The sequence below is a fragment of the Ranitomeya imitator genome, chromosome 6 (assembly GCF_032444005.1).
Source record: "Ranitomeya imitator isolate aRanImi1 chromosome 6, aRanImi1.pri, whole genome shotgun sequence".
In the NCBI taxonomy this organism is placed as follows: domain Eukaryota; kingdom Metazoa; phylum Chordata; class Amphibia; order Anura; family Dendrobatidae; genus Ranitomeya; species Ranitomeya imitator.
Window position 1 is genome coordinate 562,047,479 of NC_091287.1, and position 13,309 is coordinate 562,060,787.

Genomic DNA, 13,309 nt, shown 5'->3' on the forward strand with positions numbered 1-13,309 from the left:
CATGCCAGCTGTCAATGTTCCAGTATTGGTCTAGTTTGCTCCTGGATCGTTCTGGTTACCTGTTTTGTTATGACCTGGTGGTTAGGACAAGAATGGACCTGATGGTCAAGAGCACCCGGAAAGACCTGATAGCTACAAAAACACAGGACAAGCTCTGGGAAGTGGAAACTCTGCTGACCGCAATCCCTAATCCTATCACACACACTAGAAATAGCCGTGGATTGCTCCTAACGCTCCCTATGCAACTCTTCACAGCCTAAGAACTAGCTAGCCCTAAAGATAGGAAAATAAAGCCTACCTTGCCTCAGAGAAATTCCCTAAAGGAAAAGGCAGCCCCCTACATATAATGACTGTGAGTAAAGATGGAAATCACAAACACAGAAATGAAATAGATTTAGCAAAGAGAGGCCCGACTGACTGAATAGACAGAGGATAGGAAAGGTCACTTTGCGGTCAGCACAAAAACCTACAAAAAGCCACGCAGAGTATGCAGTAAAAAAACCTTCCGCACCGACTCACGGTGCGGAGGCGCCACACTGCGTCCCAGAGCTTCCAGCAAGCAAGGCAATATTCACAATAGCAAGCTGGACAGAAAAAAAAACAAACAAGAAAAATAGCAAGGAGGAACTTAGCTTCTGCTGGAGTAAACTGGTAACCAGAACGATCCAGGAGCGAACAAGACCAATAGTACAACATTGACAGCTGGCATGGGACAGAGATCCAAGTGGAGTTAAATAGAGCAGCTCACTAACGAATTAGCCTCGTCACCTGTGGAAGGAAACTCAGAAACACCCACAGCCACCAGAGGAAGTCCATGAACAGAACTAGCCGAAGTACCATTCATTACCACAGGAGGGAGCCTGACAACGGAATTCACAACAGTACCCCCCTTGAGGAGGGGTCACCGAACCCTCACAGAGCCCCCAGGCCGACCAAGATGAGCCAAATGAAAAGCACGAACCAGATCGGCAGCATGAACATCAGAGGCAAAAACCCAGGAATTATCTTCCTGACCATAACCCTTCCACTTGACCAGGTACTGGAGTTTCCGTCTCGAAATACGAGAATCCAAAATCTTCTCCACCACATACTCCAACTCCCCCTCAACCAACACCGGGGCAGGAGGATCAACGGATGGAACCACAGGCGCCACGTATCTCCGCAATAACGACCTATGGAACACATTATGGATGGCAAAAGAAGCTGGAAGAGCCAAACGAAATGACACAGGATTGATAACCTCAGAAATCTTATACGGACCAATGAAACGAGGCTTAAACTTAGGAGAGGAAACCTTCATAGGAACATAACGAGACGACAACCAAACCAAATCCCCAACACGAAGTCGGGGACCCACACAGCGCCGGCAGTTAGCGAAACGTTGAGCCTTCTCCTGGGACAATTGTAATGACCAGAGGTCCGAATAAGATCCAGTGAGTCACAAACCAAGACCAAGGCAGAAATCTCCAACGGTATTTACTCAAAAACAAAATAATAAAGGTAATATGGAGAATATTAAGGCAGATGCACCCCAAAGATACACTAGCTCAGCAGCAGCTGAAATCACTGTGCCACTCCAAGGTCTCCTGAGAACTGTTTCTATAACAGACTAGTAAGAAATTTACCTAACAGAGCAACTAAAAACAGGAAACAAGTGTAAATTGAATGTAGTGTTATTAAGGGAGCCCCTGGAACGGCACACTGAGTATAACTTACACAACTCTAATATAAGATACACCTCTAAAGTAACAATTAAACACTCAGAGCAGAGATACCCGGGTATCTATAACTATGGTACCGTATCCTGAGATGGATTTCCTGTCAGGCAGGAATCCGCACAGGCTGCAGCCAGTCCATATCTTCAGCGCCAATAAGTTACAGCAAGCTCCTCTTGTCTTGTCGGCCGATGCCGAGCCCAAACGCCAGGGACTTAGTTAGTGGTCTCACGATGTTGTCTCTGCTTCTGTAGCTCCTAGGAATGCTTCCACGATAACCCGTCCGTCTCTGTATCAGCAGTCTGTCCAGACTTGTTTCTCCACTCAATGCACAGGGAATCCACAGACTTCCAAATACGTACTGGGTTCTTAGTAAAGTCTCAGTCTTTTCTTAGATAAAGGGTTAGCTCCTCTCCAGGAAACGTTAGCAACAAAAGTCTCTCAAAAGCTTCTTTTCCTCCAAACACACTCGCAGTAAATCCACACACAGTCTCTTTTTAAGATATCACAGCAGCTTCTGCCTTTTCTTCCCGCCTTTTTCTCTCAGCTCTCACTTCCTTGTTTCACTTTACACACAAGACACCAGACCCCACCCCCCAGCACACATTGTCTCCGGGAGTTTTGCAGGGTCTGTGCTCTGCTGCAGCAGGCAAAAACCACAGGGTCCTAGTGCCCTCTCAGTGGGACTACAGTTCACTCTCTTACATGCCACCCCACTAGAGGTTGGCGTCCTCGACATACCTTCCCACTCAAATTCATCTTGAGCATATCGCTGAGGCGGTATTCCTGCCATAGATCGTGTAGTTCTCCTGAGTCCTACATCAACAGGTGCAACCTTAGAGGGAGCTAAAGTCTCTTCCGTGGTCGTGTTAGTGGGCGCAAGTGGAGTTGTCTCCTCCTGCGGCTCGATGTCCTGTGATACAGCGTCAGGACCAAACAGTTGACCTGATGCACTCTCCTCAACAACATCCTCCATATCCCCAACATTCTCATCACCCGAGGCCAGATCGGTCACAGGGGGCAAATAAGCAGGCGCAGGAGTAAGCACACCATCAAACTCAAGATCATTCAGAGTTCCCGCCCCTTGGAACATGGCCTCTAGCTCTAGGGGGGTAGGCGCCGAATCTTCAAACCAGCACCGGTGTAACATGTTACGATGCAAATTAGGGGTTGGCCCCCCTGTCCCCACCGGTTCGACCTCGTACACTGGAATCTCAGGGTTCACCTGTTTTTTTTATCAGATACGGTATCGCCTCCCATCGGTCACTCAGCTTTCCTGACCGTCGTTTTGTCCTCACCAACACTCTGTCTCCCGGAGAGAACAGCTCTTTTTGTACAGGTCGCGTGTCCTTATGGACCACCTGGCGAAGGCGGTCGCCCCCAACCTGATGCACCACCCTCAAGCGCCGCCGATGCTCTCGTACCCACTCGGATGCAGTCCGAAGGGGGGCGGAGGAGGGATCTGGCATGTTCAAATCCTCAATGTCTCGGCCGGGTCTACCAAACATCAACATGTGTGGTGAGTAACCAGTAGTACTGTGCACCCTGTTATTGTAAGCCCACATCAATTCGGGCAAAATTAGGATTATTTAGTCTAGAAAAAAGACGACTGAGGGGCGATCTAATAACCATGTATAAGTATATAAGGGGACAATACAAATATCTCGCTGAGGATCTGTTTATACCAAGGAAGGTGACGGGCACAAGGGGGCATTCTTTGCGTCTGGAGGAGAGAAGGTTTTTCCACCAACATAGAAGAGGATTCTTTACTGTTAGGGAAGTGAGAATCTGGAATTGCTTGCCTGAGGAGGTGGTGATGGCGAACTCAGTCGAGGGGTTCAAGAGAGGCCTGGATGTCTTCCTGGAGCAAAACAATATTGTATCATACAATTAGGTTCTGTAGAAGGACGTAGATCTGGGGATTTATTATGATGGAATATAGGCTGAACTGGATGGACAAATGTCTTTTTTCGGCCTTACTAACTATGTTACTATGTTACTATGTTACTCAGGCCAGCATGTCTGTTGCTGACTCTCTAAGGACCTCAACATTTGCAACAAGGTCCGATTAAAACGCTCACACGCCCCGTTACCCTGAGGGTGGTAAGGCGTTGTTCTCGACTGCTCGATACCATAAGGCTGGTGCAACTCTTTCATCAGCATCCCCTGAAAGCAGGCCCCTTGATCTGAATGTATTCTCTGCGGACACCCGAACACTTGGAAGAAATGTCGGCACAATGCCTCAGCCGCCGACTTGGCCGTCTGATCTCTTGTCGGCACCGCTACAGCATACTTGGTAAAGTGATCTGTCATCACCAGGCAATAGGAGTACCCTGACGTAGAGTACCCTATCAACACGTAGTCAATCATGAGTAGCTCCAGTGGAGCTGAAGTCTTAATAGACTGTGTGGGAGCCCGCTGCTCAGGGCTTTTGTTGAGCCCACAAATTCGGCACTGCCGACACGCGTCGGCCACCATCCCTCCCAACTCAGGGCAGTAGAGGACTCGCTGCAACCACTGAAGTGTCTTTTCACTTCCAAAATGGGCCCCATTCTCATGCGCCTCACGAGCGACCACTGGACCCATCCCCACAGGAATTATCAGTAGGTACCGATGCTGCAGCTCCGAAGGCAGGTACACCTTACGATACAACAGACCTTGTTCCACACACAATTTATCCCATTGTCGAAGGAGTTTCATTCCTTCCATGGACAACTGAGCCTTGTCCTCTGCACTGGGCCAGGCCTTGTTTTGTACCCAACGGCGCACGAGTGCAACGTCCGGACACTCATCCTGGACTCTTGTCCAATCTGAGGGTGTTTTACCCAGGACACAGGGCATCCCGGTGGCCACCCCACTTGAGTGTACCACACTTTGGAAGATAGGTATCTGCCCCAAAGCTGGAGTTTCAGTATCCTCAAGTTGTTCGTCAACATCTTCCCCTGATGACCCAAGGGGCACTCTTGACAATGCATCTGCATTGCCGTTCTCTCGACCAGAGCGAAATTTAATGCGGTAATTGAACTTGGCCAGTCTGGCGACCCACCGCTGCTCCAACGCCCCCAGTTTTGCATTCTCTAAGTGAGCTAGTGGGTTGTTATCTGTCATGACTAGCACCTCAGCTCTTGTTAGATACTCGGCGAAGCGTTCTGTCATTGCCCACACCAGGGCCAGCAATTCCAGCCGGAATGAGCTGTAGTTAGCCGGATTTCGCTCGGAGTCTCTTAAAGATCTGCTGCCATAAGAAATCACTCGTTCTCGGCCGTCCTGCACCTGTGCTAGTACTGCCCCCAACCCATGAAGACTACCATCGGTATACAACAAAAAAGGGGTGTCAAACCGGGCGTAGGCCAGCAATGGGGCACTCGTTAGGGCGGTTTTCACTTCATCAAATGCCTTTTTCTGTAGGGGCCCCCATGGAATGGGGCGATTTCGAGGACCCAGCGCTGTCCCTCTCAAAAGTTCATCCAAGGGACTCACCACTTGTGAGAATTTAGGCACAAACCGCCGATAATATCCTGCTAGGCCCAGGAAGGCCCGCACTTCTCGCAGGTCACAAGGAGGTGGCCACTCTTGTACCGCCTTAATCTTACTGGCTAACGGTAGTACCCCGTCCGGGGTCACCAGATGCCCCAAGTATTCAATCTGGTTTCGTAACAGTTGTCATTTTTTTGGCTTTATTTTCAGGCCGTAGCTCTTGAGCCGCCGGAGAACTTGACGCAGCTTCTCCAGATGATCTTCAAATGAGGTTCCGAACACCACAATGTCGTCTAGATATATCAGGACTGATTCAAAATTTAGATCGCCCAAGCAATGTTCCATCTGGCGTTGGAAGATTCCCGGGGCGGTAGCGAGGCCAAAGGGCATCCGGTTGAACTCAAAGAGCCCCATTGGCAAGACAAACGCCGTCTTGGCCCGATCTTTTTCAGCCATTGGGACCTGCCAGTACCCGCTTGCCAAATCCAACGTTGAGAAATACTTGGCCCGACCCAGGGCCGACAGGGATTCTTCAATACGGGGTAAAGGATATGCGTCCCGTATGGTGTGGGCATTCAATTTCTGATAGTCCACACAAAATCGGAGTGTCCCATCCCTCTTGCGGACCAAGACTACAGGGGCCGTCCAGGGACTCCGGCTCTCTCGGATCACTTGGTTGTCCAGCATACTGGCCACCATGCTCTTCACCTCTTGATAGAGCGCCGGAGCAATTTGACGATATCTTTCTCTAATGGGTGGAGTATCCCCCGTTGAAATCTCATGCTCAATCGTCTGGGTACACCCGAAGTCCTCTCCATGTTGGGAAAAGGTCTCTTGATGTTCCCACAAAACTCTCTCCAACTGCTCCAACTGCACGGGGGTCAGCTTCTCCCGATCCACTCCCATCTGCTCCATGATCACATGGCCATTCCATTCCTCCGTAGGAGGCTCAGTCCGGCCTACCTCGACCGCGAATGTCCAGGATGACTGTTGGTCTGGTGGCAATTCGAACCCTGCATTTTCTGGCACCTTCTCTGCCGGCACGAACAGTTCAGCCAGTATGGTCCCAGCGGGAATTGCAACAGCTTCATCTAAAACATTGATGCATCGGACCGGCACTCGTCCATTCTTCACAATCGCCAAAGACCGGGCAACATGTACCTTGGCAAATGAGGAATCCTCTCGGGCGGGCTCAAGTAGCACTTCAAGCCCATTCAATCTCTGTGCAGCTCCCACAGGCAGCATTAACAGTTCCTCTTGTCTGGGTCCCAGCAGGATCGGGGCCCTCGAAGTCACTCGGACCTGGCCCACCCAGCCACCTGGGACCACACTTTTCAGCAAGTCGCAACTCAGCACTAGACGGTGTAGAATTCTCTGTGTGGGTCGGTGTCTTGTCGCACGGGCCCAGTATCGGGGTCCTTCACTGGCATACATCTGGTGATTCAAGTCTCGCAGCACGTTCATTCCGAGCGTCACTTCCATCCCTCTTCTAGGAGGGTGATCCACCAGTACTACCCCTTTCTGCCCCAGCTCTTGACCAAACATTTTTAGTTGCATCCACACGATTCCCTTGACTGACAATTGACCATTATTTGCGGCGGTCAGTCGTATCACTTGGCCATCCTCTGGAATCACTAGTCGACTGAAGTATCTCTCATATACTTCTAGAGGCATTATAGTACACTCGGATCCCGTGTCAACCAAGCACCTCATCTTCCGCCCTTCAAACTCTGCTTCTATCACTGGACTACATGCAAACAAATCTTGTTCATTCCGTCGAGGGCTTTGTGTGTGTGGGGCCGCTGCTGCTTGCCCTCTCATGGCAGCGGCCGGAAGTTTAAAGCCAGCGACGGGGTTTCTGGGGCTATACGCGTCCGGCAGTAACGCGAGATGTGTCCCTGGCGACCACACTTCCAGCAGGTGATTGTTCCTCATGGGCGAGGGCTTGACTCATTCTGATAGGACGACCTGGCCATTTGCGGGGTCACCGTTCCAGGGGGTGGGGCAGGAGGTTCCCGTGAGGGGGTAGAGGCGGGATCAACTGTCAGTTGAGACAATTTCAGCTTCAACTCCTTCACCTCAGCACGCAAAGCTTGTACACGCTTACCAGCCCCTCTTCCCCCGACCCTGATGACCCCCTTCCTCCAGCTGGGCACTGTTCACTGACCCCTCGGGAGCATAGGCTGATTTCTCTTCCCTTTCCACTGCAGCTCGGTAAATCTGCCAGAAAGATAACTCTGGTGCAACCCGGGCCATTTCCAACAGTTTGTCCCGGAGAAGTCTATTGGCTAAACCGGTGATGAATTGGTCCCGGAGAAAGCGGTCTACCTCCCGGAACGCCCCCATGGCCCCCGGGTCTAGTCGCTGCATCTCATTCAACATCTCTTGTAAAATATTAGAGTACTGCACCAGGGACTCACACTCTCTCTGGGGACGATTAAAGAATAGGGACCAAAGCTGGGCCACACGCGCTCGGCCCCCCAAACTCCCCTCTAACAGTTCCAAAATCTTTTCTAATGTATCCCTCTCTGATTCTGGGCGCACCATCACCATACGCCTAATATCACCCTCCAGTGCATTTAATGCCAGCTCAGCGCGTAACGCGGGGGTCAAATTACACATGCGCAGAATACTCCGGATTCTCTCAGCCCAATCTTGCAACGCCATATTGCGCCCATCGTATTTCGGCATGTGCTGAAGTAAAGCCCCTACAGGCACATACCCTCCCGGGGTCGCCGCGGCTGCCAGGGGAACCCCAACCCCCGAGGAGGATGCGGCTACAGCGGGGTCATTTCCACCCTCGCCCTCGTCCATGACAAACACTGGATCCTGCCGACTACGCCAAAAATGTAATGACCAGAGGTCCGAATAAGATCCAGTGAGTCACAAACCAAGACCAAGGCAGAAATCTCCAACGGTATTTACTCAAAGGCAAATTAATCAAGGTAATATGGAGAATATTAAGGCAGATGCACCCCAAAGATACACTAATTCAGCAGCAACTGAAATCACTGTGCCACTCAAAGGTCTCCTGAGAACTGTATACTACAACAGACTAGTAAGAAATTTACCTAACAGGCAACTAAAAACAGGAACAAGTGTAAATTGAATGTAGTGTTATTAAGGGAGCCCCTGGAATGGCACATTGAGTATAACTTACACAACTCTAATATAAGATACACCTCTAAAGTAACAATTAAACACTCAGAGCAGAGATACCCGGGTATCTATAACTATGGTACCATATCCTGAGATGGATTTCCTCTCAGGCAGGAATCCGCACAGGCTGCAGCCAGTCCATATCTTCAGCGCCAATAAGTTACAGCAAGCTCCTCTTGTCGGCCGATGCCGAGCCCAAACGCCGGGGACTTAGTTAGTGGTCTCACGATGTTGTCTCTGCTTCTGTAGCTCCTAGGAACGCTTCCACGACAACCCGTCCGTCTCTGTATCAGCAGTCTGCCCAGACTTGTTTCTCCACTCAATGCACAGGGAATCCACAGACTTCCAAATACGTACTGGGTTTTAGTAAAGTCTCAGTCTTTTCTTAGATCAAGGGTTAGCTCTTCTCCAGGAAACGTTAGCAACAAAAGTCTCTCAAAAGCTTCTTTTCCTCCAAACACACTCGCAGTAAATCCACACACAGTCTCTTTTTAAGATATCACAGCAGCTTCTGCCTTTTCTTCCTGCCTTTTTCTCTCAGCTCTCACTTCCTTGTTTCACTTTACACACAAGACACCAGACCCCACCCCCCAGCACACATTGTCTCCGGGAGTTTTGCAGGGTCTGTCCTCTGCTGCAGCAGGCAAATACCACAGGGTCCTAGTGCCCTCTCAGTGGGACTGCAGTTCACTCTCTTACACAATGTCAAATTGTCCACCACATGAGTCCAAATCTGCTGCAACCTATCCACCACAGTATCTACACCAGGACAGTCCGAAGACTCAACCTGCCCTGAAGAGAAACGAGCATGGAAACCAGAATTGCAGAAAAACGGCGAAACCAAAGTAGCCGAGCTGGCCCGATTATTAAGGGCGAACTCAGCCAACGGCAAAAAGGACACCCAATCATCCTGATCAGCAGAAACAAAGCATCTCAGATATGTCTCCAAAGTCTGATTAGTTCGTTCGGTTTGGCCATTTGTCTGAGGATGGAAAGCCGAGGAAAAAGACAAATCGATACCGATCCTAGCACAAAAGGATCGCCAAAACCTCGAAACAAACTGGGAACCTGTGTCCGAAACGATGTTCTCTGGAATGCCATGTAAACGAACCACATGCTGGAAAAACAATGGCACCAAATCAGAGGAGGAAGGTAATTTAGACAAGGGTACCAAATGGACCATCTTAGAAAAGCGATCACAAACCACCCAAATCACCAACATCTTTTGAGAGACGGGGAGATCCGAAATAAAATCCATAGAAATATGCGTCCAGGGCCTCTTCGGGACCGGCAAGGGCAAAAGCAACCCACTGGCACGAGAACAGCAGGGCTTAGCCCGAGCACAAATCCCACAGGACTGCACAAAAGAACGCACATCCCGCGACAGAGACGGCCACCAAAAGGATCTAGCCACTAACTCTCTGGTACCAAAGATTCCAGGATAACCAGCCAACACCGAACAATGAACCTCAGAGATGACTTTGGACAAATAGTTTCTCCGCTGGGCAACGATCAGGTTTATTAGCCTGAAATTTCTGCAGCACCCGCCGCAAATCAGGGGAGATGGCAGACACAATTACTCCCTCTTTGAGGATACCCGCCGGCTCAGATACACCTGGAGAGTCGGGCACAAAACTCCTAGACAGAGCATCCGCCTTCACATTTTTAGAGCCCGGAAGGTATGAAATAATTGTATTCCAATGGACAATGGAGCCACTGCAGGAGGGTGAGAGGCTGCTGTGTGATTACAGGGTGAGCTCCGCTTCTTCATCCTCTGCGGATATTGCGGCACTTTCTCCAGTTACCAGAATTCTGCGACTTTCATATCGTTCTGATGTAATTATTATTACTGCTCATAAATAAGACAAGGAGCCCCCGACATGGACCAATAGTGACACCTGAGTCTGTGCCCAGATCCGCCACTAGGGGGCAATGAATCAGACTGTGCGGCCAATATGTGCGGTAATATCGCCCCCGTGTGGTCAGTGCTGAGAACGGCTCATTACAGGAGACTAACAGGACAGGAATCCCGCACTGTCTGCCGGATAGGAGTTGTAGTCACATCCGCTCTCTCCTCTCCACATCCAGATATCACACACAAGACCCGGATGTGTTATTATCACTACACAGCTCATCACACATCACTGAGGAGAGAGAAAGAAAGAGAAATACAGACATGAGATCAGCCAATCAGTGAGAGGTGAGGGGAGGAACCTGTAATGCGACACGCCCCCGAGAGGCGGCATCTTTGTCCAGTTCTCACTCCGGTCCGCCACCCTCTATATAAAGGAAGGACTCCGTGCTGATCTCACAGTCTGCTGAAGATTTCTAGAACGATGTCTGGTCGCGGTAAAGGAGGGAAAGGTCTCGGGAAGGGCGGCGCCAAGCGGCACCGGAAGGTGCTCCGGGATAACATCCAGGGCATCACCAAGCCTGCCATCCGTCGTCTCGCTCGCAGAGGAGGCGTCAAGCGCATCTCCGGCCTCATCTATGAGGAGACTCGCGGTGTCCTGAAAGTCTTCCTGGAGAACGTGATCCGTGACGCCGTCACCTACACCGAGCACGCCAAGAGGAAGACCGTCACCGCCATGGACGTGGTGTACGCGCTGAAGCGCCAGGGCCGCACTCTCTACGGCTTCGGAGGTTAATTGTGTTCTCTTCTGTCCTCACCCCCCAAAGGCTCTTCTCAGAGCCGCCCACATCTTCTAAGAAAAAGCCGTGACCTCTAATATGTGCCATCAGCGGCTGAACCAGAAGGGCTTCCGGATATACAGCGGTATATGGGGGCAACTACGGATAGAATATAGACCGCGCTATATACATTCCAGCACTGGACACTTACTGCTCTATACCGCTATATCACAGTATGCAGCACTATATGGGGGTACAAAGAGCTGTCTAGAAGGACACGTTTCTATATAGAGGTATTTATTTCTACATGGAAGGTTTACAGCTGTATTTGGGGATTACAGGGGGCATATAGCGCTATATGGGGGTAGACGGAGCCGTAGGTGGAGTCCGACTGCTCACAGGAAATGTCCCTCATTAGTGTCTGATACTCCGCTGTGAGCTCTACATGTAGATAGCACGTCCCGGAGTATCGGGGGGACGGCGGCCTCTGCCGGTGATTCTCCACATCAGTGACGGCGGCCTCTCCCGGAGGACGATCCCGTGTGCGGCGGATCAGGAGGACAGGACTCCGCGCTGTAATCTCCACCGACCACTCAGGTCTCAGGTTATTTGGAGAATCATGAACTAAACCGAATCATGCTATACCAGATGAGTGAGATTCCAGAATATCAGATCTGGGGAGCAAAGGGTTAAATCCAGGCGCCACTGATCCCAGCGACTCGCTGAGAACTGACAGATCAGTAGTGACGGCTCCGAGCTGTAGAGGAGCTCAGCCCCGGATCTCACCATCACCCTCCTCAGCCTTCACCTCTATGGCGCCACCTGCTGTTTGTCCCGTCGCTAGAGACCCGGGCTGTGCAGCCGCAGACACGGCGGGAAGACTGGAGAGGACACAGGAGCATGGACGTCGCTCGGTGTCGGGTCGGACCATCCGGTCTTGTATATTGATCCCCCGCTGGATCCCTGATTAGTGGCGCAGTATCCGCAGAAGCAGCGCTGGACATAGCGGAGCCGGTGCACGGACTGATCGGTGGCCGCATCCTTCTCGCTCTGTTACTGACGGTTCTCACCAGTTGTTTCTAGTTGGGGAAATGTCGCAGCGATCAGTCCTGGGCTCTGAACAGACAATCTGGTCAGCTGTGAGAGAGGGATCCGGGTGAGGAGCACAGGGGAGAGGCCGAGACCCGATCACTGCTCCTCTGCTTCTTGCAATAGGCGGCGCCTCCGATCACTTGCGACAGTGAGAACATCAGTGAGAGAATCGCACCGACCCGATAGCAAGAAAGTCACAACCGACAGCAAAGTTATCAGGTAGATCACAGGATCTCCTGCGATATAGGATCCTATATGGAAGAATGCAGCACTAAACGGGGTATACATCACCATGCATGGGTAACAACGATACATGGGGGATCCCAGCGCTATATGGAGGTATGAGGTACAACATGGTGTTTGTAGCACTATAAGGGGAGTATATAGCACATATGGACGGAGCGTGTACAGCGCTATATGCGATACACAGCATTATGTGTAAGGTATACAGTGCAATATGTGTAAGGTATACAGTGCAATATGAGGGTATACAGCACAATATGAGGGTATACATTGCTATATGGACAAACACCGCCGTATAAGGGGTACGCAGCGGTATATGGGGATTTACTGCACAATCTGGGGGCGGCCGATGGAGAGGGGGGGATTCATTTATGGAATAACCAATGAACTGCAGAGGGCGGAGCTTTTGGTGTTGATCACCTGATTTTCTCCCCCAATAGCACAGCGATCTGACCTCAGTGCTCATTTGCATGGGCCGGGTATAAATTCCGCTGCTCTGGGACAATCAGGTCATTTCTATTCTCACTTGTGACAAGAACTCTTTGTTTTCATTATGGCCGATCCCAAGTCTGCTCCAGCGCCCAAGAAGGGCTCCAAGAAAGCCGTGACCAAGACCCCGAAGAAGGACGGCAAGAAGCGGAGGAAGAGCAGGAAGGAGAGCTACGCCATCTACGTGTACAAGGTGCTGAAGCAGGTCCACCCCGACACCGGCATCTCCTCCAAGGCCATGGGCATCATGAACTCCTTCGTCAACGACATCTTCGAGCGCATCGCAGGGGAAGCCTCCCGCCTGGCTCACTACAACAAGCGCTCCACCATCACCTCCCGGGAGATCCAGACCGCCGTGCGCCTGCTGCTGCCCGGAGAGCTGGCCAAGCACGCCGTGTCCGAGGGCACCAAGGCCGTCACCAAGTACACCAGCGCCAAGTGATCGCTCCGTGCTCCGCTCCTCACCACAAAGGCTCTTCTAAGAGCCACCCACACCCTCACTA

At 51.0% G+C, this 13,309-nt stretch overlaps 2 protein-coding genes across 2 annotated transcripts; both read left to right on the forward strand.

Moving 5' to 3' along the window:
• Nucleotides 1-10,687: 10,687 nt before the first annotated feature.
• On the forward strand, nucleotides 10,688-11,176 carry LOC138641535 (histone H4). Its single transcript, XM_069729002.1, has one exon. It carries the CDS (start codon nucleotides 10,688-10,690, stop codon nucleotides 10,997-10,999), a length of 312 nt encoding a protein of 103 aa, XP_069585103.1. The 3' UTR covers nucleotides 11,000-11,176.
• A 1,556-nt stretch (nucleotides 11,177-12,732) lies between these two features.
• LOC138641536 (histone H2B 1.2-like) lies at nucleotides 12,733-13,309 on the forward strand. Its single transcript, XM_069729003.1, has one exon. The coding sequence runs from the start codon at nucleotides 12,871-12,873 to the stop codon at nucleotides 13,246-13,248; it is 378 nt and encodes a 125-aa protein (XP_069585104.1). The 5' UTR covers nucleotides 12,733-12,870; the 3' UTR covers nucleotides 13,249-13,309.

What these genes read in the sequence shown, in the direction of transcription:
- LOC138641535 (XM_069729002.1), top strand. Translation starts at nt 10,688, where the DNA reads ATGTCTGGTCGCGGTAAAGGAGGGAAAGGTCTCGGGAAGGGCGGCGCC.
- LOC138641536 (XM_069729003.1), top strand. Translation starts at nt 12,871, where the DNA reads ATGGCCGATCCCAAGTCTGCTCCAGCGCCCAAGAAGGGCTCCAAGAAA.